At 37.3% G+C, this 21,432-nt stretch overlaps 1 protein-coding gene across 30 annotated transcripts in view; it reads left to right on the plus strand.

Annotated features, from left to right (window-relative positions):
* Positions 1-21,432, plus strand: part of Dlg2 (discs large MAGUK scaffold protein 2) — a 2,051,694-nt gene that overhangs the window by 1,323,057 nt on the left and 707,205 nt on the right. For all 30 annotated transcript variants that reach the window (XM_039089312.2, XM_039089327.2, XM_039089335.2 and 27 more), the window contains one exon: positions 3,705-3,758. In XM_039089312.2, the coding sequence (XP_038945240.1) occupies positions 3,705-3,758 (54 nt within the window). The remainder of the gene's footprint in view (positions 1-3,704; positions 3,759-21,432) is intronic.

Below are 21,432 nucleotides of genomic sequence, written 5' to 3' on the forward strand. Positions count from 1 at the left end.
TAAACAATGGACTGTAGGCAAGCACTTAAGGCATTTTCTTAATTAGTGATTGATGTGGTGGGTGGGGCTATCCCTGGGTTGGTGGTCCTGGGGTCTCTGTAATACAGGCTGAATAAGCCACAAGGAGCAAACTACTAAGCAGCATTCTTCCATGGCCTCCATGTCAGCTCTTGCTTCCAGGTTCCTGTTCTGTTTGAGTTCCTGCCCTGACTTACTTTAATAATGATGAGCAAGGATAGGGAAGTATAAGCAAAATAAGCCCTTTCCTCCCCAAGTTGCCTTGGTCATGATGTTTTATCACAGCAATAAAAACCCTAAGACAACTGTGAACTGTACAGTGTGCCTTCAATGTATCTGCTTCCTTAGTAATGCGGTTCTCTTAATGGCATGTTCAGAAGATTGACTTCTGCTAACAAAAGCAGAGTAGCCACAACTATCTCCAAATACTTGGGTATGTGTGAAACACAAAGGCAGCTAGGAAGCTGGGAAGAATGAATAACGTCATCTCATAATTCACAACTACTTCTCTCTCCACCTGTTCCTTGCTTTTTTGTGATTGACTTCACTTGATCCTGCTGTGAGCAGGCTTCCTCCAGTGGGAGAGAATGGAGAATGGGTGGTAAAGGGAAGTCTACTTGCCCTTTACAGTTTGGGTCATTCAGGAAAGGTAACATTTCTTAATCCTGTAACATTTCAAGTGCCTTCCTGGATTTACATAAACATCAGTCTTAAAGCCTCTGATGAAAAGAAAATTAATTTTCTTGCTCCAGATTTGCTCTGACTCTCTTCCCAGTGAATGGAAATAAGCATATGGAAAGGGGAGGTTGGAGTTTGAGTCACCAATTTGATTGATAGGTTCAATTAAGATGATATCTACTATGAAATCAGAGTGGATATATGGGCAGTGTGGAGAAGAAACTTAGAGAGAGCCACCAAAGCAGCCAGAAAACATCTTCTAAACCTCAGAAACCCAACCAGATCGATCTAGGCTTGACTTCTGACCCTTGCAAAAAAGTCAAAGGGAAACAGAAACCAGAATGAACAAATTATACATGAGTAACTCACACATATGCATGGGGATATGTAAGTACTTTGGAAATGTTCGATCAAGTTTATAATGATATGTAATGCTTTCGTTGAGTCCTCAATGTACTTGATAGTTACGTTTAGTCAGTAATTTATAAGAAGGCCTGAGAATATAGCCTCAAGATAGAAAGCATATTTATGGGCAAAGCCATGGTTTTGATACTCAGCACTACACAATTAATAACAATCATAATAAAATTCTTCTTTTCTTCTCTATATACAATTCATATGGAGAATTCTAGAGAAGCATATAATCTCTGCTAATTTTAAAATATAGAGTCTTGTTGCAAAGACAAAATTTACATATGGAAAAGGAAAATACCACAAACAGAAAGTTATAGATAGCACTGCATAGGAAATGGGCTCTTAAATTTATTCATGTAACAAAATATAACCTATAAGGAAGAATAAAGATTAAGTAAAAGCACCAGACCAATTCGGTTTAAATTTAGTGATCGATGCTATGCTTGATAATGAAGACCAACTGTAATAAAAAGGCAATTTTTAAATTTATTTAAAGATAGGATACATAGTCCCTTTTGTGACTCTCAGGGACAAAAATCAAAAGGACAGAGTCATCAAATGAGACATACAATATAATATAGAAAAATGGATAGAGAGGCAAACAGACCATGAAAGCTAAATAGAGAGTAAATAATAGATAATATAGAAATATAAATAAGATAGATGATAGACATGATAGATAGATAGATAGATAGATAGATAGATAGATAGATAGATAGATAGATAGATAGATAGATAGATAGATCTAAGAATCAGGAATTATATAGCTGCTGAGTAGGGGAATAGTGAATTTTGTTACCCTTTAAATCCAGTATTTACATTCCAGTTTTCATCATTTTTCCTAAACTTCAAGTTTTTCATCCTTATAAGGCTATAGTGATAATAATGTCTTAATGTAGTTTTCTGGTGATTAAATGAGAATATGTTGTCTGTATCATATACTCAACATATATATATATATATATATATGTGTGTGTGTGTGTGTGTGTGTGTGTGTGTGTGTGTGTGCATCTGTGTCTGTGTGTATGTGTAATAGACAGTGACATTTTTATTATTACAAACTAGCATAGCACTGAGATCTCTGAAAGTCTAAATAGATCACCAACCATCATATATGTGTGAATGTTTATATTGTTATATTTAGCATTAATCCTGAAAAGTATTTTCTAAATTGCATTCAAGTTCATACTCCCCTTTGATGTTTAGCATTTTTTAACATGACCACTGTTATTTTCACTCTGTGGAAATAACCTCCGTGGAGGTAAATCAGTCAGAGGGTCTTATTATACAGGGTTTTAACACCAAGAAGTTGCTGCACCAATTTTGAGCCCATGTCTTCTGACTCAAAAGCTGTTCCGCATACCAAAATTCTGTTTATAGACACTATTTTGAGGTTTGGGTATATGTGATCTAACTTTCTCCAAGGTCTCTGTCACCCACGAGGTACTTATGGTAATTAATAACATACTATGAATATCAGGTTGACCTGCTGCGTAAATACGTACATTAAGTTTATGTTCATTATTCCTGGTCTTTTGAGTTAAGAAACAGAAGTTTTGCCCCATAAAACCTACTGGAATGCTGTGAGTCTTTTGATTAGGATTCCACTCACACAAACTGACATTACAGAGCTGTTAACTCTGTTAACTCCAGAGGGCACAGATAACGAAATGTCCCAAATATTGAGCCCTTGCCAAGACACTGCACCGCATAAGACAGCTCTCAATTAATCATGATGAGAGTCTTTCCCCCATATCTAAATGAAATCTCTAATTTGGGATAGAGATTAAAGATTCTTTGGGGAATGCAGGAAAGGTTGATGTGAAAGTTCTAGAAACTTGAAAATAAAATTAGATCTACTCAATATTCGTGAAGTCATGTCAGTGACGACGCAAATAGATTGTCATCTTGTATTTTCCAATGCCCATGCTTCAGTACACCTGTATCAACCGTCCACTGGTTCCCACTCAACTTTGAAGAAATTACTGGAAACTGTACAAATTGTTTTAAAAATGGAAGCTTACCATATCAAATATGATCTTCTGTCATCTCTGATTTTTAAATTTTGTCTAATATTCATGATCATAAATACATAAATGTAAAAGAACGATGTAGCATATGTACTAGATAAATATTTGTAGGTGAACCTTTGTTTCATCAGTTAAGTATACTGATGTACACTGGCGTAAATATCAGCCAAGATTTGCTTGTGCTTACTTAAGAGAAAAATCAAATTTCTTCAGCAAACTCATTTTATAAAGAAATGGCACACATTTAACTCCTATCCAATTTAACAGAAATCCCCCACCTCTTAGGTAGCACAAACCCTAGGTTGTTGTTTAAAATTTAAGAGCAAATTGATGTGATTTTCTATGAATGTTTAATTTAATTTACTTTATTAAGCATTGGGGAAAGGTACTTGAAGAGAGGGGAGGTGTGAAAACTCAACCTTCTTATTACAGCATCCAACACCCACTCGGGGCAGGTACCAGACCTCAGGAAAAGCCTGTGGTGATCTTTGTTAAATAAAATAACAGAATTGGTCTCTGAAGAGATTGTTGGTAACTTAATTTTTTTTCTGTTTTTTTCTTTAGGCTAGCCCTGCTCCTATAATTGTCAACACAGACACTTTGGACACTATTCCTTATGTAAGTAACAATTTTATTAAGATTTTATTGTAAAAGTCTGGTGGTACACGATTAGCTGAATTTAATAGTTACTGCATAATTAGTTCTATCCAATTGGGATAATCTGATAAAATGATATGCATAAATGGTTTCGTGAATTTTCTTTTGTTGTTTCCTGAACCTTGGCTTAGTCATGCAAACATGTCTCTTTTGTCTGTATTTTTAGAGTGGCCAGTCATGAGAGGGGAAAGTATAGGCAAATGTGTTTAAAAGACAGTTTGCGTGCTAAGTGATTCCCTGGAAAGAGGCTAGTAGCCCACATGGCAAACATTGTGTTTCTGGCTAAACAAACATTTGGAGAAATTCCTATTGCATAGCCTGGAACCTGGTTGATAAATAAATAGACTCTTTGGGGCTCCTAATAGAAATGGAAGGAAATTTTTACAGAAAAAAAATTTCACATAATAAAATATACAAATTTGTGAATATGTGGACTATGGAATACCAAGGGCACCACTGAGCATGAAATAAGAGGATGGATAGACTACCAGCCTATCACTGAACAGAATCATTATGGTGGCCCAAAATGTGAGGATAGACTCTACCTCTAGAGACTGGCAATATGTTAAGCTGTGGGAGAATGGCTGCTATTGTGGATTTCTGTGAGTGTTTTGCGATGGTTGATAGTGACCAGAGACCACAAGATAATCACACATCCCTGCAGATAGATGGTGTGGAGCAGATAGAAGGGTCAGTGGGATACATGGCAACAGATTCCTGGCTTTTAAGTGAGGAAAGCATATGAAGTTCTTATAATTGGCACAGAGCAGGTACGTGCTACTCACCAGATGTTCTCAGAGGCACTAAGCATATCCTGGACACAGACGAAGCAGAGAACTGTGAAACATACAGAGCACATAGCTCTTTAAATGGGGCAGCAATGACTTGAGGCCATTTTGACAAATCATGTAATGTTTCAAGAGAGATTGAAACTGTACATCTTTATGTAAGCATTTATAATTCCTAAAGATAACAAATAATATGTCCCAAAGTTCAAACAACAAATTCCAAACAAAGGATGTCTCACCCATGGGCCACGCTTTGAGAAATACAGATCTCACAGAACTGGAAGTACCATGCAGGCTCTGCGAGCCAGTACTCAGACACAAGGAGCAGCATTCAGAGCTAGAATACAGTGCTGGGAATTGACTAAACTGGGACACAGGGTCAGGACAGAAATAAAAACAGACTTAGCATCAACAGATGCTGAATCAGTGGAAGGTTTGAACTAGCGTCTCTTAAGTCTTCTTGAATAAGAATAGTTAAGGACTAGAAGGTGAATATGTTAAACTCCCTAACATGAATTTAGTAGGCTATGCAATGTTAAGGGCTCCATAGAATTCAAGAAAGTAATATATTAAAGTCCTTTGGTGTCTGCTACATTTTTAAATCATTCATCCTACCTTCTTTTCCAAATAACTAACATTGTTATAAGTATTTAACAAATGTGTCTAATTTAGTAATCCTAACAATTTTGTTAGGATTCTATTAATTTTATATTTTAAAAATTGAAAAAAAAATTGTGTGAGGTTCAATGTGTGTTTTGAGCTTTAGTAAAGTTTCTTTTACAGGAGGCCCAGAGGGCCAGGAGAATGATTCTAAATATAGAGCAGTATTGGGTGGGGACAGGGGCAACCTCTAGAAAATCTCAGAGACCTGGGCTGCAAGAGGCTAAACTGGATGCCCCAGGGAAGAGGGATGCTTGTGAAAGTGAGATGTGATGGGTGAGTGGGTTGGGAAGCACCCTTTCAGAGGCATGGGGAGGAGAGCAAGGGGATGGGATGATGAACGCCCAGGGTGACCAGGAAGGAGGGCAACTAACAGAATGTGGCTGGCTTATGGGAGGGCCAGGAAGGGAGACAATATTTAAAATGTAAATAAATAAAATAATTAAAAACAAAACAAAACAACAACAACAAAAACAAATAAACTATAGGTCCTTCTCCTGGTGGGGGTGATTGAAAAATCGAGTCCTAAGGAGGTCAGGAACTCCTAAGTATTGTGTGCTGTAGGTAGAGTAAGAAGTAAGCCTAAGTATCCTGACTATTGCCTAAAGGCTTTTCAGCCTCTATCTTGATGCCCTTTGTGTTTCTCTCCTACCTCCCTACATACTCAACCTCTCAACTTCAGAACAAAGCTTGTCTATATACCCTGTCAATGCATGGAATTTTGCTAGAGAGAGCTTGCTACAGAAGCCCTGCTTCAGCATAGGGCCCCGTTTATTAAGGAATTCTTTATTCTTAACAAATCTGTTCGGCATAAGACTGTTGACAAAGCAGAAGAGTAATATGTTCTAGTCACCTTTCAGTTCCTGGGATAAGACAATTACCAAAGGCAAGATGGGGAAGAGAGAGTTTACTTGACTTATCAGGTCACAATCCATCATTGAAAGAATTCAGGGAAGGAATCAAGTCAAGTCAGGAGCTTGAATTAGAAAACATAAAGGAATGCTGTTGGCTGGTTGCCGCTTTGATTGACTCCCCGGTTCATGCTAAGTTAGTATTCTTATACAGTTCAGGTCTACCTGCCTAGGGATGTCACTGCCTACGGTGGGCTTGAACCTTCCATATGAGTCAGGACCATCCCCCACACACTTGGCTACAAGACACTCTGATCTGAGCATTCCTTCAAGTGAGACTTCCTCATTTAACTTAAGCTGTTTCAAGTTGACAGTTGACAGTAACACAGACACTCTGCTTTGTAGAGGCAATCATGGATCACAGAGGGTTGGTTTGACAAATCGAACTACGTCTTGTAGTGAATGGATAGTATTTCCAAGATTTCTATTGGAGTTCTCGTGGTTTCACTGTGACGTACAGGCATGTAAAAAGGGATTATCAATAGGCTCTAAACACAGAGTTTATACAGACCTGCTCAACTGATGTCCCAATTGATTAGCTAGTAAAAGCAGCCACATATAGCCAATTAACCAAGTTGCTCTTATTCTCTTAAATGTCAACTCGATAATCTATCTTTAATTATACTCCAAGCTTTCTTTTTCTGATTAATCATATATTTTCACTAAGTAAAAACCTCTTTTTGATTCTTTTAAGTGTAAGGTCTATGGAGAGGGATGCTGAACAGCTCAGAATGATGAAAACATAGGCAATTCCATTGTGGTATGTTCCTAAGCAACCCACTTAATCTTTCTGGCGCTATATGAATCGATAAGACATAAATTATAATACCGACCTCAGAGAATGAATGTTAAGGAAATTAAATTGGGTTTTATATATGAAAATGAAATCATGGTTGTTTGGCTTCTAATTAGTAAAAATGTGTGTGATTTTTTTTAAAAAAATACTGATTTATACAGCAACACTTGGCTAAACTCTGAGAGAATCTGATAAATATGGATATCTTCTTCCAGATAGAGTAGCTGTGAATGAGATGTTTATTGAAAATTGCAGGTTTAGTGTACAGCCATTACAGTGGATATCTTTGGCTCTTGATATAGGCTCAGTGTCCCCCCATTTCCCTAATGCACTTGGTAGGTAACCTTGAAGAATTCACTGTTCCTTTCAGAGTCTATTTTCTATTTTCTCATTCCCCAGTGCTCTCTACTTTGTTTGCCTCTTTCTTTCCCATGTTCTACTTGTTCACATAATTTCAGCTCTATTTAATGAAAAAATGACTTCAGAGTTCCCCGAGGTATTTTAGTCATGTTGCATAAGAACATTTCCTTCTTTAAAAATATTACCTGAATGACAAGTTTCAGCTTGTATTTTGAAGTTCCCCTCAAAAATAATTTTCTTATATATAAGTGTACTAATTTTGCTGATGAGTAAATTAGATTTTGAGATGTAAATGGTTCTAATGAAAATGGTTTCTTGGCATATATTCAAAGGCTAGTCAGACTGAAAGAAGTGTCCAGATTCAAAGGAAAATTTTGTGTCTAATGAAGGTACAAGAGATATTTAGAAACATTCTGATTTTTCAAGAAGGTATGGAACATTAGAGTCCTGCTATCAATAAGGTTTTCATGTTTGTTTTCCCTAGAAGCCTAATTACATATATTGTCATTTATTTCAAGGTCAGGTATGACTCTGCATGTGGCACAGCTCAGCCTTGCATGAAATGTATGAGTCTATAAAATTTAAAATCTCTCAAAGAGACTCAATTGGACAGAGTGGGGTTGGGGTGGGGGGAGAAATCTTATTTCAAAACTTTATTTGCTACATTTTACTCATTTTTCTCATGCCCTTTTTAGACATATTTTTATGCTAAAACCCCAAAATATTCTGTTCAGAATATTTTGTATATACAAGTGTATGGACGAGCTGAGCTCTCTGTGGCTTTCATGCCTGGATCCTTCTCTGATGACATACTTTATCCTTCCAGCAGGCATGTCAGAGTCAATAATGAGTCCCTTCTGCTTTCTGAAAAATAAGATTAATTGAAGAAATTCTAGAATGTCTTGTGTTCCTCCAAACCTCTCTAGTGTTCAACTGATAGGTTGGTAGTTCTTTAGAAATGAGTCCTGGGAAGCAGAAGCCTTGAGAATCACGAGTCTTCAATCTCTGCCAGTAACTTGGAAATCAATTACTGCAAATGTGCCATATTTCAGGCAAATTTAGCATAGCCATTGAATACCAAAGCTTCACTTAATGCTTACTGCAATCCCATATAACAACAGTTCTTGGTTCAAAGCAGCCATGAGATCAGTGGCATAAAGCAGTGATAATCTATTTCTCATATAATCTGGTCCTTATTTCATCTGTGAAGCATGAGGTGAGCTGGATCAGAAGATAGAATCATGGTGAGTACACAACAGTACAGGACCACAAGTCAAATCTTGTAGGGCCTCTGTCTGTGTTGAGCTCACTTATAACCTATGGTCCAGAACAAATCATCTTGCTGCACTCAAGAAAGGAATGAGTAAATGTATGATAAGCCATAAACCGTAACACATCATGGCTTTAGAGAACTATCACATGATACAGGAGTAGAAACTTAGCTTGCATAAATAGAAGTGGTGGGAGAGAAAAGGCTATCAGTGTTAAGTTCGTTCTTTGGGAAAGACTTCCAAGAATGTAGAAGAGGTAGGAAGTAGAAGAGAACAGAAAGGACAAAAGAAGAATTAGATTACAAAGAGTATGAGAAGGCCCATAGTAGTCATCACTTCCTGAACTTGGCTCAAGAAGATCACTTATGTGAAACGCATTGGGAAACAATCGTGACAATATAAACTTGCCAGACAAGTCATTGCCTTGCAAACATCGTCACAGTTTTGGATCAGAGGCCAAGATGGTGATGGAAAAAGTAAAAAAGGGTACACCATATGAGTGAAGGAAGAAAAGTGGATGAGAGAAAAATACATATACTTTGGATTCTGGAGCAAATGAACATTAGTATTGGTTGGCAGTAAAGGTTCACTTGGGGAGCTGGGGAATAGGTTTGAGACTGAGAGGTGTCTGATAGCAAGATATAAACTACGCAAGTGCCTGGTACGAGGAGCAGAAAGGTGATGGGAAAGGTCTCTTAGGAACACGAGGTATTATAGAAGTGAGGGATAACAACACCCTTAATTGTGAAGATAGACACTCACAAAATGATTTCTTTAGATCACTGTGTACAATAGCAGAGCCTTGTGATACAGGCTTGTGTTCACATGGAAACAGACAGCTTTATAGAAGACGTTTACTATTTTGAACCATCTTAGGAATGATTACTCCTGGTAAAATATCTTTAGAAGGGTTTTATGAGGTTAGTGCACTTATCCTTCAGCTAAACAGGTTTTCTTATTTCTTACTGCCTTATGAGCACTACTAAAACTTATATTGTTTATGATGGCTTTATCTAAAATATTGCTCAGAGATGAAAAATTCTTACCTGTCAGAAAGCAGTTTAATTTTGGCTAAACTGTGCTCATGAGGCAAGAAAAATTCATCCATAGAGGCAAGGCCATCAATACTTATTCCACTATTGAACCTAGCCAATTTAAGTGCATTTCTCAAATGTCAAAATCAGTAGATTCTCTTACTCTTTAACTTGTCATCACACTCTAGAGGCAAGATGTGGAGCAGAACTATACTGTTCATATGGTAATATGCATATGAAGTCCCTGGAGACTGGAAGATGTACAGGAGCCTTAGGGCACAGCTTGGAAGTTTGCATTGCTGACAAACTCTCATATAACGCTGATGTTGTTAAACTTTCTTTCTTTTAGCACTGAATATAATGACACAGACTAGTTTTCTTTTCATGCATACCTGGGTTCTGAGCCACCAGTTAGTATGTGTCATTGGCTTAAGTCATATTGTATGTCTAAGCCTTGATTTCAATTTGTGTAAAGTTAGTTTAACATTGACCTTGTAGAGGGTTTCATGAGTAGTCTGCTAGCGTGTAGGTGTTTAATTAACATTGATCACAGTCAGAAAGTAGGGTGAGGCCATGCCTTTGATTAAGTAAAATATTCCTACAACTTAACCTTGAGTTGCTACAAGAATACAGAAGGCATAGCTACTTCACATAAGACTAATAGTTATGCTGGCCGGCTACACACCCACATCGAGAGCTGTGCACGCAGGATATGTGTGGCCTATGAACGAGCAACAGCAGCAACATTGCCGGGGAGCTTATAATGAAAGGACTCAAAGGTCTCAGACAAGACTACCTATATTGAAAACTATTTAACAAAAGCATAGAACGCTTGTATATTAAATCTTAATAAGTGCTACTAGGAAGACAGAAATCCCTTTCTTGGTTTGGGCTCCTTATCTTTTTCCTTTCAACACACGCTTTTCCCCGACCTTGTACAATCTTCCCATTTTTTCACACTTTTTAACCCTACATTCTTGTGCATTTTTTTGTTTCTTCTTTTCATTAATTTATTTGTTCTCTTTACATCCTGATCGCATCCCTCTCCTCCTAGTCTTCCCCTCAAACAGTCACTACACCACACCCCTCACACTTTTCTTTGAGAGGATGGAGACCACCCCTCCAGGTATCACCCCACCCTGGCACATCTTGTCACCTCAGTACTAGGCACATCCTCTTCCACTTGCTCATAGGATCTAGTCAGTTCAGTTCATTGGATATACTTAATGAGCATCTGCTATGGGCTACTAGTTTCTAGGTTCAAGTTTCTTAAAGAAGCTAACAAGTCTGTTAGTTATTAAGATAATATACTATTATAAATTTATCTCTTCAATTACATGAGCCACATTATCAGTGCTAAAGAACCAGTATGGGTAATGGACACCATATTAAATAATGATGTTTAAAGAGGATGTCCTGGAACAGGGGGATGGATAGGAGGTGTACTACTTAGCTTTTTGTCAACTTGACACACACTGGTATCATTATAGAAGAAGAAACTTCAATTGAGGGAGTTTCACCGCTAGATAAGTCTGTGAGCAATGGTATAGTGCATTTTCTTGACTTTTGATTAATTTGGCTGGGCCCCGCTCAATGTGAACAGTGCTCCCCCCAGGGTGCTATAAAAAGGCAGACCGAGAAAAGTCATCAATAGCAAACAAACAGGCATCACTTCTCCTTGGCCTCTGCATCAGCAGCTGCTTCCAGGTTTTGGCCCTCTATGAGACCCTGCCTTGACTTCCCCCACTGTGAGACTTTCATATGGAACTGAAATGAATGTAAGCTGAAATAAATCCTTTCCTCCCCAAGTTACGTTTGGTCATGGTGCTTAATCACAGTAATTGAAACCTTACCTAAGACATGAGGGGAGGTAGAATGGGGAAAGAAGGGTGGACATAATGATATTTTAATCTATACATTTATGACATTCTCAGGAATAAAGAAACATAAAATAAAGAAATGCAAATGATAAAATAATGAAACTATTACATGTCTATTATTCCAGAAATTTCTGCAAACAGAACTGCCAGATAATGAGTTAATAGTAAGTCAATTAGATAACAGATGTACTTTTCAAAAGTTAAGAGACCAGGGCTAGAAAAATGGCCCAGTGTGCAAGGTCATTTATTGCTCTTCCAAAAGGGCTGAGTTTTAGTTCACAGATTCTATGCTTTTTGAGCTGCTCACAGTCTCATATAATTCCAGGTTCTTGTCCTCGTACACACACATGCACATGCACATCTACACGCACGCACGCGCGTGCACACACGCACGCACACACACACACTTACATAAAGCAAAACACATGATTATACCACACATAAACAAAAATAATACAATCTTATGTAATGACTATCTATAATTATATTACCTAATTTGTAATCAACTTGTCCTTCCAACTTTTGTGAGTTGTTTTGTTTCCTTTACTTTGGGGTTATTGCTAAATCTATGCTCAGTACTCTTTCAGACTCATGGAGTATCCTCATGTTCAGAAAGAGTATGTTTTATGGTCTTCTGACTTTGATCTCCAAAACTCTCATATGTGGCAATAGAAGTCAATGTGAATAATTACTAGACATTTTCATAAAATTTCAGTTATTCTTTCATTATTTCCTTAGTGTGAAGTCAAAATAAATCTCAAAACTGGGTGAACATTTAAATAAAATTAAACTGACCTACTGACCCACTCACCATCCTACTTCCATGTTTCTTCTTCATGCTACTCTGTATAGAGTGGTGGGCTGGCTTCTCTAGATAACATTACATACTCTGAGGAAAGCTTTTATAAATATTTACTCTATGTGTGTGTGTTTGTGTGTGTGTGTGTGTGTGTGTGTGTGTGTGTGTGTGTGCACCTGTTCTGTTTTCATGCACACCAGAAGAGGACATCAAATCTCATTATAGATGATTGTGACCCACCATGTGGTTGTTGGGAATTGAACTCAGGGCTTCTGGAAGAGTAGTCAGTACTTTTAACTACTGAGTCATTCCCCCAGAAAGCCTTTATTTTAATCTGCCACATTGGACTTAAAGTGGAAGATAATGGGAAAATTAACATTTGTCCACATAGAGATTATTGTTGGTGAGACGTTGCCATGTAGGTCCTTTTTCTAGACATGGATGGTATAAAGGTGCATGATGCATATACCTAGGCATAGAGATGTTTCTGCTCAAAGATGTTTATCTTGACACAGTAAGGTCTGAAAAAGTCTGAAATAATCCTGGGAAATATGTGCATAGCTGCCCAATGATATTACTTCTCAAGATGTCTTGAGGCTGATTAGAAAATCCACAGTCCATCTCAGGGCTATAGCATCCTAACCTTAGAGATTGGGAGCCTTTTCCCTTACCCGTAAGTAGAGATGATATTAACCATCTCACATGGTGTATGACGTAACCTCAACCTGAGGGATGTTGCTCTAGAATTTCCAATGTACTTTTCCTACTTAGTCAAGACCCTAAGGTGAGCTAAAGGGGAAGTGAAACATAAGTAGGAAATAGTGTATACAGAAGAGACAAATAAAATACTAACTAACAGCACACAAAGTATAAATATAAGACAGTGTGCGATAATTTGAAACGGTCTTTAGTCTTTTTATAAATCATTTGGGCCCTTTCAAAAATATTATCATAGTCTATTGAAGAAATAATGAGTTAGAAAACATGATTGTGCCTGTTGTAAAAAAAATATGCTTTAAGTCTGCCTGGTTCCTTCCTTCATATCCTACGGGCTTCATCTGAACTAATGCTGCTTCTGGGAAGGGGAGGTTAGAGGTCCAATTAGATTTTATAGCTCTTGGATGAGTTGTGTGGGAATTAATAAGAAACACTGACGATCCAGATTTGTCACTCTCCCAGGATAGATGATACACTTCTTCAACAATAGCATCTTTGCCCAGAGGATGCTGAAGATGATGCACAAAGAAACATGAGAACTTTTCTCACTACAGTTTTATATCATTTCTGATTGCTGCATTTTATGCATTATAATAAACAAAGCAGTATTGTTGTAATTATGAGGGAAAAAAGCTACCCTACAGGTTAGCCTTTGTGGGAGATGCAAATGCATTCACTGCCAATAGGAATATGAGGGAATATACTAAGTGATCAATGATAAGTGAAAGTTCTTTTCACATAATAATTGTGCCAGTCATTCATCTGCACGATTAGTGTTTGCCTTGTTTCTCACTGTATACCAGTGGCTCCTAGCACGCAGTATTAGCCATATAGAATTGTTCTTTGCTTGACTTTAAGTGTCAAGGCCTACCTAACCCAGGTCTCTAAACATAGTAGGATATGAATGAGCATAGAATATGCCACTGTTACACCCAATTGTGTTCAGATTGAAACATTTTAACAGAATGACTATTGTCTGAAAATGTGTATTAATCTGGTAATATATGTGTATTCCCTTTTACCACATGACTCAAGGGCATGTAACCACCTGAAAGTGATGTCAATTTATTGGCTTAATTTGAAAACTGACATGTTCATTCACAACCTCTTCCACCACACTGTGACCCCATAAACTAGTGTCCTTTTTTTGTCAAGTGCACTTTTGAAGAAAATTAAGGCAGTCCTACAAAGATAATCCTGGTTATTGGGATGAGAACACAGTAGTGAAAGGAAAAACCAGGAGTAAAAGCTAGACCTGAATGAAGATATGAATAATTCAGTAAGTAAGAAATGAGTCTTCTTTCATTTGTACAAGCATCCTACTTGTATTAAACTAAAACACTGCACTTCAAACAAAAGGCAGAAATACATAAAACATTTTTCATGGTCTTGGGAACAAGCCTTGAAGCTTCAAATAATTTGTCAAGTTGTTGAGTTTGTTTTGGTTTTTGAGACAAGGTTTCTCTGTATAGCTCTGGATGTAATAATATTAGACTAAACTGGCCTTGAACTCACAGAGATCTGCCTATCTTCTGAGTGTTGGGACTAAAGGTGTGCACCATTGCCACCAGGCAAATTGGTGAGTTTCTAAACTGACTGCTCTATACTGATATTTTTTAAGGACTCTTGGGAGATGACTACAGTTACTTACCCTCTGGGAAATGAGAGTGATATCTTGCTTCAGTGGAATACTTTCCACTGCATTTTCAGTTCCCCAAGTGTCTTATACCTCAGTCCTAAATTATTTCTCTTCTGTTGTCATTGAGGAATTCCAGGTTCATCTGAACATCTGAAAATCAAGATGAGCTTCCGTTTAATGAGAGTAGCTTTACTGATTTACAAGGCACGTTAGGGGAAATGAGTTTTAATAGCCCCAGTTTCTGTGAACCGCCCCCAAATGGTGTGTTGCCCAAAGATGTTTTATTTTGAATAATCAATGACATGAACCAATGAAAATCAATCTCCTGAGGTTCCATATGGAGGAAAAAAATTCATGAAATATGAAATCCTAATATCAAATAGCCTGCAATGAAGTTTAGAAAATTTTTGTTTATTTTTCTTTTCTTTCTTTTCCCTTCCTTTGGTGGTTTGTTTGATTGCTTGTTTGTTTGTTTGTTTTTTCCTTGAAGGAGTTATGCTCAAATAAAGTAGACATAGCATTTTAGAAATATTAACATGGTATTCTAGGAATGAAGATTCCCTCTTAGTATGTCTGAGTATAACGTGGGCAAAGGCTTGAGGTGTTAACCAGCCACCAAGATGATTCCTTAGTGAAGTTGAGTTTAAAATCATTGTCTTAGAGTTAGAAAATAGGCTTTCCATTCTGACACTGAATCTTAAAATTGTAGAACTTGCATTGATAATTACTTTTGGAAGAATTCAGTAATGACTTTGTGGAATAGATCACAAATCCCTAAATGATGTTCAAATATATAGTCCCTTTACCCGGTTTGACTCTGGAAGGCTACTTGAAGGAGCCTGCTTGATTCATTGAATATACTCCTTTCGGGCAAAGAGCAAGCTTGGTCCCTGTCTAACTTGGTCACTGACTTAGCCTTGCTAACACAGCCATCCATGCAAAGAACATGCTCCAGGTTCAGAGATGTTCAAGCTACTAAAACACCCTCTGAGGGTTGTTCCTCTGACACGTGTCACCATTTATGAGTCGTAATTGGGTTAATTAAAAGAAGAAGCATAGACAGAGCTTGAACAGCGTAGCTTAAGGGCTCCCAACGTTGCAAAAAGAAACTTACAAGTTAATTCATGGCTCTAACTTTTAGGTCATGATCATATCCTGAGGTCTAATGTTATGAAGAACAGTAAAACATCAAGCTCGTCTCAGACGCGAGAACTCAAGAAACTTTCCCCATGACCCACCCTATAAAGTTGCCTGTGTCTAAAGGCCCATTTCACCATCTTTCTATGTACTTCATGTTTCTTTGGTAGCTTGGTTTAGCACTTATCTTCTTTGGTATGGAAATGACTGGCTCTGTTAAGATGAAATATCATATTGGTGTGACAGAGGGCACAGATCTGACATCTGGAAGAACTGGTTCTTGGAGTGAGAAGCAGCAGAGCTGCCTCCTTAGTGGCATGAACTCGAGAAGTTACTTAACCTCTCTGAGCCTTGGGCTCTTGTTTGAAAATAATGTGGGAAAGTAAAATTATCTCATCATGCTGCTATGAGAATGAACCAGCTTCATTCACTGTTTGACAGGAGGGTCTGAACAATAATAAGATATTTTATTTTATACCATCCGGCATTTTGCATATGTTAATCTCTTAAATTCCAACAATAAGCCGTGAGAAGTATGATTGTGATCTCCACTTTTAAGGTGAAAAATCTCAAGCGAAGAAATGACTAACTTGCCCAAGGTCTCACATTAAACACCGAGGTCATTCAGCAGGAGTAGCATTATCCTTCTGATTTTTAGTAGTCACAATAAAAGTTAATTTTCTGAGTTCCTTAGAGATGGGGAAAAGGGTAACATTCAAAATCAGCTGAGGTTGTTATATACCTCAACAAGAAAGGATGGCAAAGCTACAAAAGTTGGGGGGACTCAAAAGTGGACAGCTGGTGGTGATGGTGCTATGTCTAATAACAGAGAGATTGTGAGCTGAAATAAATGAATGCAAACTCCCTAGGCAGCATACTTCCATGATGCCTATTTTATTCTATCCTGAAAATATCCATAGAAGAAGCCATTATTTTAAGGCAAAAGAAGCTAAAAGATATTTTGAGATGATGAGATTCTGACGTTTATGTCATTGGTTAATGGTTTCTTAGGTTTGTCTCAGATCCTCAGATGCCTCCCCAAACTGGCTGTCACATGAGGAAGTCTTTGTGGGCAGCCAGGGTTCAGTCTCTCAACCATGAAATGCCTGGGCTACCCTGACCAAACATTGGCACATTCATTATTTTGCTCCTTTTAATCTGTCTTATGTTGACTACTGAAAGAAACAGAGTAAGCTTTGGCTCATGTAACAGAATGCCTTTGCCACATTTCTGGCTACGGAAGTCTGAGGTCAGGGTGCCAGTGTGATGGAGTTCAACTGAGGCCTCTTGGCTAGTTTGTAACTGACCATCTTTATGTTCTATCCTAACATGACAAAGAATAGAGACTAGAGAAGATTCTGTCCTGTAACTTTTGTAAAGACTCCAATCCCATCGTGAAACTCTTACTCTTAGAATCTACTTACTTCCAGATGGCCCCATCTCTCAATACTGTTTCATTAGGAATGGGAATTTCAGTTATTCATTTTGTGAATAGACAACCAGTCCATGTCAATGCTCATTCCATACCTCTCTGAAGTGCAGTGTTTCTTCATTCATACAATATCTATTTTTTGTTTATTCTTAAGTCTCCACCCTCAGCTTACATATTAAACAGAACAGGTCACACACAACAGAGAAGTTATCACCATGAGTGCTCTGAAAACAATAAAACAAAACCATGTGGTCATTCCATTGGGCGTTAAAAGATGTGACTCCTTTGGAATGTAAGCTCACTGGAGGTCTCTGTGTGAAAATGAAGTATGAGATGTCACCAGAAAACAAGAAATGTTGCTAACCAAGAAAGCATCTTTTTGTTGAACTTCTTCTTTTGCTCAGTCTATTCCACATTTTTTTTCACTTTGAGATGTTTTATTTGTTCGCTTATTTCTTCTTTTACTTCACTTCACCATTAGTTCAACTTTGAAAGGCATATTAGATCACTGGGAGATATCCTGATTTCATTCTGCTTCAATTTCATTCTGCATCAATGTGATAACAAATTCTTGTCCCATTGGCTTGCTAAATGTTTCTTATGTAGAGCCCATCTTCTTTTTACTCAGAAATCTTAGAACACATCTCTTAATCTTAATCTCCTAGATTATTGTAGTTGCTTTTGAAATTACTAAAATTACTTCTGGTGTTCATCCCTAAACAACAGACACACACACACAAACACACACACACACACACACACACACACACACACACACTTTCTTCTTCTTCTTCTTCTTCTTCTTCTTCTTCTTCTTCTTCTTCTTCTTCTTCTTCTTCTTCTTCTTCTTCTCCTTCTTCTCCTCCTTCTCCTTCTCCTTCTCCTTCTCCTTCTCCTTCTCCTTCTCCTTCTCCTTCTCCTTCTCCTTCTTCTCCTTTTCTTCCTCCCCCTCTTCCTCCTCCTCTTTTTCTTCTTTTCTTCTCCTTTTGCTCTCCTCCTCCTCTTTCTCATCCTACTCCTCCTCCTTCTTCTTCTTTCCATCTCCTCCTCCTTCTTTATCTATTGTCCCAATTCTGTGCAATTCCAAAAATCACTTATGATCCTGATATTTAATCACTTAAATTCCCTTAATCACCACTTAACATTAGAATATATGATATTTGTGTCTCTTTATTTGGTCTTACCATCTCCACTGCCATACCCTCCCTTCATCTGAGCCGTTTCTCTTGCCCTTACACCCTGTCTTCATACTATGCAGTTGTTTCCTGAATTCACTATGTACTTGATTGCTCTTGACTTGCTAGTTTTCTATTGTGCCTTATTATTTTGTTTTTTTTTACCTGATTTTCTCCTGCATTTCCTCCATAATATGCTCCATAGGCTACAATTCTTCTTGAAATTGCTCCACACACTTGTGATTGTGTCACTAAGAATGGGTATCAGTGGATACCCAAATAAAAGTGATAAAATTATGGGAAAAAATGGTTGTTATGGTGTGGCACATTTTAAGAGATCTAGAATACTTCTGCTTTAATTCTTTTAAGCATGAGGCTACCCACTCCTCTTTTTCTGCCATAGTTCAAGTGACTGCTGTAGTTCTAACCATTACCTCATTACATTATAACATTACATTTCAGGCAAGAAGAGCCATTTACGTTTGTCCCCTACCCTTTAAGGATACTTTCAGAATTTCCACACAATCAATTATTTACTTGCAATAGGTAGTAATGTGATTTTATCCAAGAAAGGGTATAATTTTTAATGGAGGAATAATTTTTGGAAGAACAGAAGAATGTTAATAATGAGAGGTAACTGATGATACTTGCTGGAGTCATTTCCTGTATAGTATTAACAGTTTCCCTTATAAGTGAAGTAATCATTTCACTTCTATCTTTCTGGATGCTATCTTTTGTCTATAGCAGGCACATGCTGTGTGGAACATTTCTGTTGTCTCTGCAATTCTGCCTCCTTGACTTTTCCCAATCCTCAATGTACATGTGTTGTTTCTTGTGTGTCTCATTGTTTCAAGTTTGTAGAATAGCATTAGTTGTTCCTTTTACTGGAAATTTCTTCCCCACTCTTTTCCCTTCTTTGAACTCCCTGCTGGTTCTTCTGGAGCTGATCTTGTATTCAGTTCTGTACTCACATAGCTGCCCTTGCATTTGACCATGAACTTCTTAAACAGAGACTATGTTTTATTCATTTCTAAATGCCAGGACCCAGAACATGCCCAGAAAGAATAACATGGATTTAATCACAGGGATTCAATGCATTTTAAAATCATAAATATATATATATATATATATATATATCCTTAATATGTTTATAAGCAATTAGTTATTACTGACATGTCACCTGTCAAACATCAGGCCAGATATAGAGATTGACTAAACAGAAACATTTACTGTCCTTCCTGTGGGATTCCTTAATATGAATTTAAATTCATATTAAGGGAGAGAAATAATAAACAAATGATAATTATTCTTGTAAAAAAGAGTGATAAAAGGCTGGAAGTAAGCTATGCATGGTGACATACAACTTTAATCCCAGAAATTGGGAATCAGAAAGAGGCAGATCTCTCTGAGTTCAAGGCCAGCCACATCTGCAAAATGGGTTTCAGTACAGCCAGGGCTACACAGAGAAACCCTCTCTCAAAAAAATTAAAAAAAATTAAAAGAATAGGAAAAGAGAGGGGGTAAGGAGGAAGGAAGGAAGGAAGGAAAGAAAGAAAGAAAAAAGAAAGAAAGAAAGAAAGGAAGGAAGAAAGAAAGGAAGAAAGAAAGAAAGCTGTACCAGAATGTTTGGGTGTTACTCACTGTACATGTCCCTGTTAATTTATTTGCATATGGTATTTCATTCTTACTCATGAGCAGAAATGAGTGAAATTATTTGTTCTTTTTTTTTTGAAATTATATAAAAAGTTTATTGGAGTCCCAGGGCAAATATATATATATATACATATATATATATGTATATATATATATATATTCATATTTATTTTTATTAGATATATTTTTATTTACATTTCAAATGTTATCCCAATTGCTGGTTTCCTGTCCATAAGCCCCCTATCCTATCCCCCTTCCTCTTCTTCTATGAGGGTGTTCCCCCACCTATGCACCCACTCTTTATTTGTTCTTATGCCATGATAGGTTCATGCTTCTGAATGCAGCTGCCACCACAGAATAATCTAATTACATCCTTGTGAGATTTCATTGGCTAAAAAAAACATAACTCACCAGGCTTCAGATGAGGATCTAAATGTTCTTATGGATAATATCACCTTAAAAGAAATTGCTGTGCTCAATAAACCCTACTAAAATCATAGGATGTTCTTCTGTTATTTAGCACTTGATCAGCATGGACACTATTTTACATGCATTATTTAATTTAGACCTAACAATAGTGTTTAGATATATACTATTGTAGCTTTTTATATCAACCTGACATAAAGAGTCATTTACAAAGAGATACTCTATTTGATAATATGTCTTTATTAGATTGATCTATAGGAAAGTCTGGTGTTTCCACAGTTAGTAATTGATATGGGGCAGCCTGCCCATTGTGGATAGTGCTATAGCTGGGCACATAGGCCTAGGCTGTGTACAAAAGCACAAGCAAGCCATGGAGAACAAACAAGTAAACAGTTTTCCATGATCTCTATTTTAGTTCATGCCTCCAAGTTTCTTTCTTGAGTCTCTGCTGACACTCTGTCAGTAATAGAATATGACCTGCAAGTTATAAGATCAAATTGATGCTTTTCTTCTTGTGTCATTTTTATCACAATAGAAACACACTAAGATATACATTATGATAGTTACTTCCTTGCTTTATAGTATAAAATAAAACTCTAGTACAGGGGAAAGTGAGTTTAAATGGTTAAAATCAAGAAATTAAGAGAAGTCATATATAAAACCCAGTAGGGACTGGGTCTCAATCTCCCATTGTACAAACCAGCATACTAAACCCAGAGAAACCAGCATTCCTGGAGAGGATATGCAATGCAGTATGACAATTCCAAATACATGCAATCTGGATAAGCCCTCTAACAAGTCTCTCCAGAGACTCAAAGGTACATCTCAATTGGTGGTGCTCTGCTTTATACCAGTATTTCATGTTACATGAAAGCAGCTAAAATGATGGGTTTGCTCACTCTCATTCTGAACCAGCCTGGCACTGGCTATTCCTGTAGCCTTAAGCATATAACATGT

Source organism: Rattus norvegicus, chromosome 1 (assembly GCF_036323735.1).
Source record: "Rattus norvegicus strain BN/NHsdMcwi chromosome 1, GRCr8, whole genome shotgun sequence".
Taxonomy (NCBI): Eukaryota; Metazoa; Chordata; class Mammalia; order Rodentia; family Muridae; genus Rattus; species Rattus norvegicus.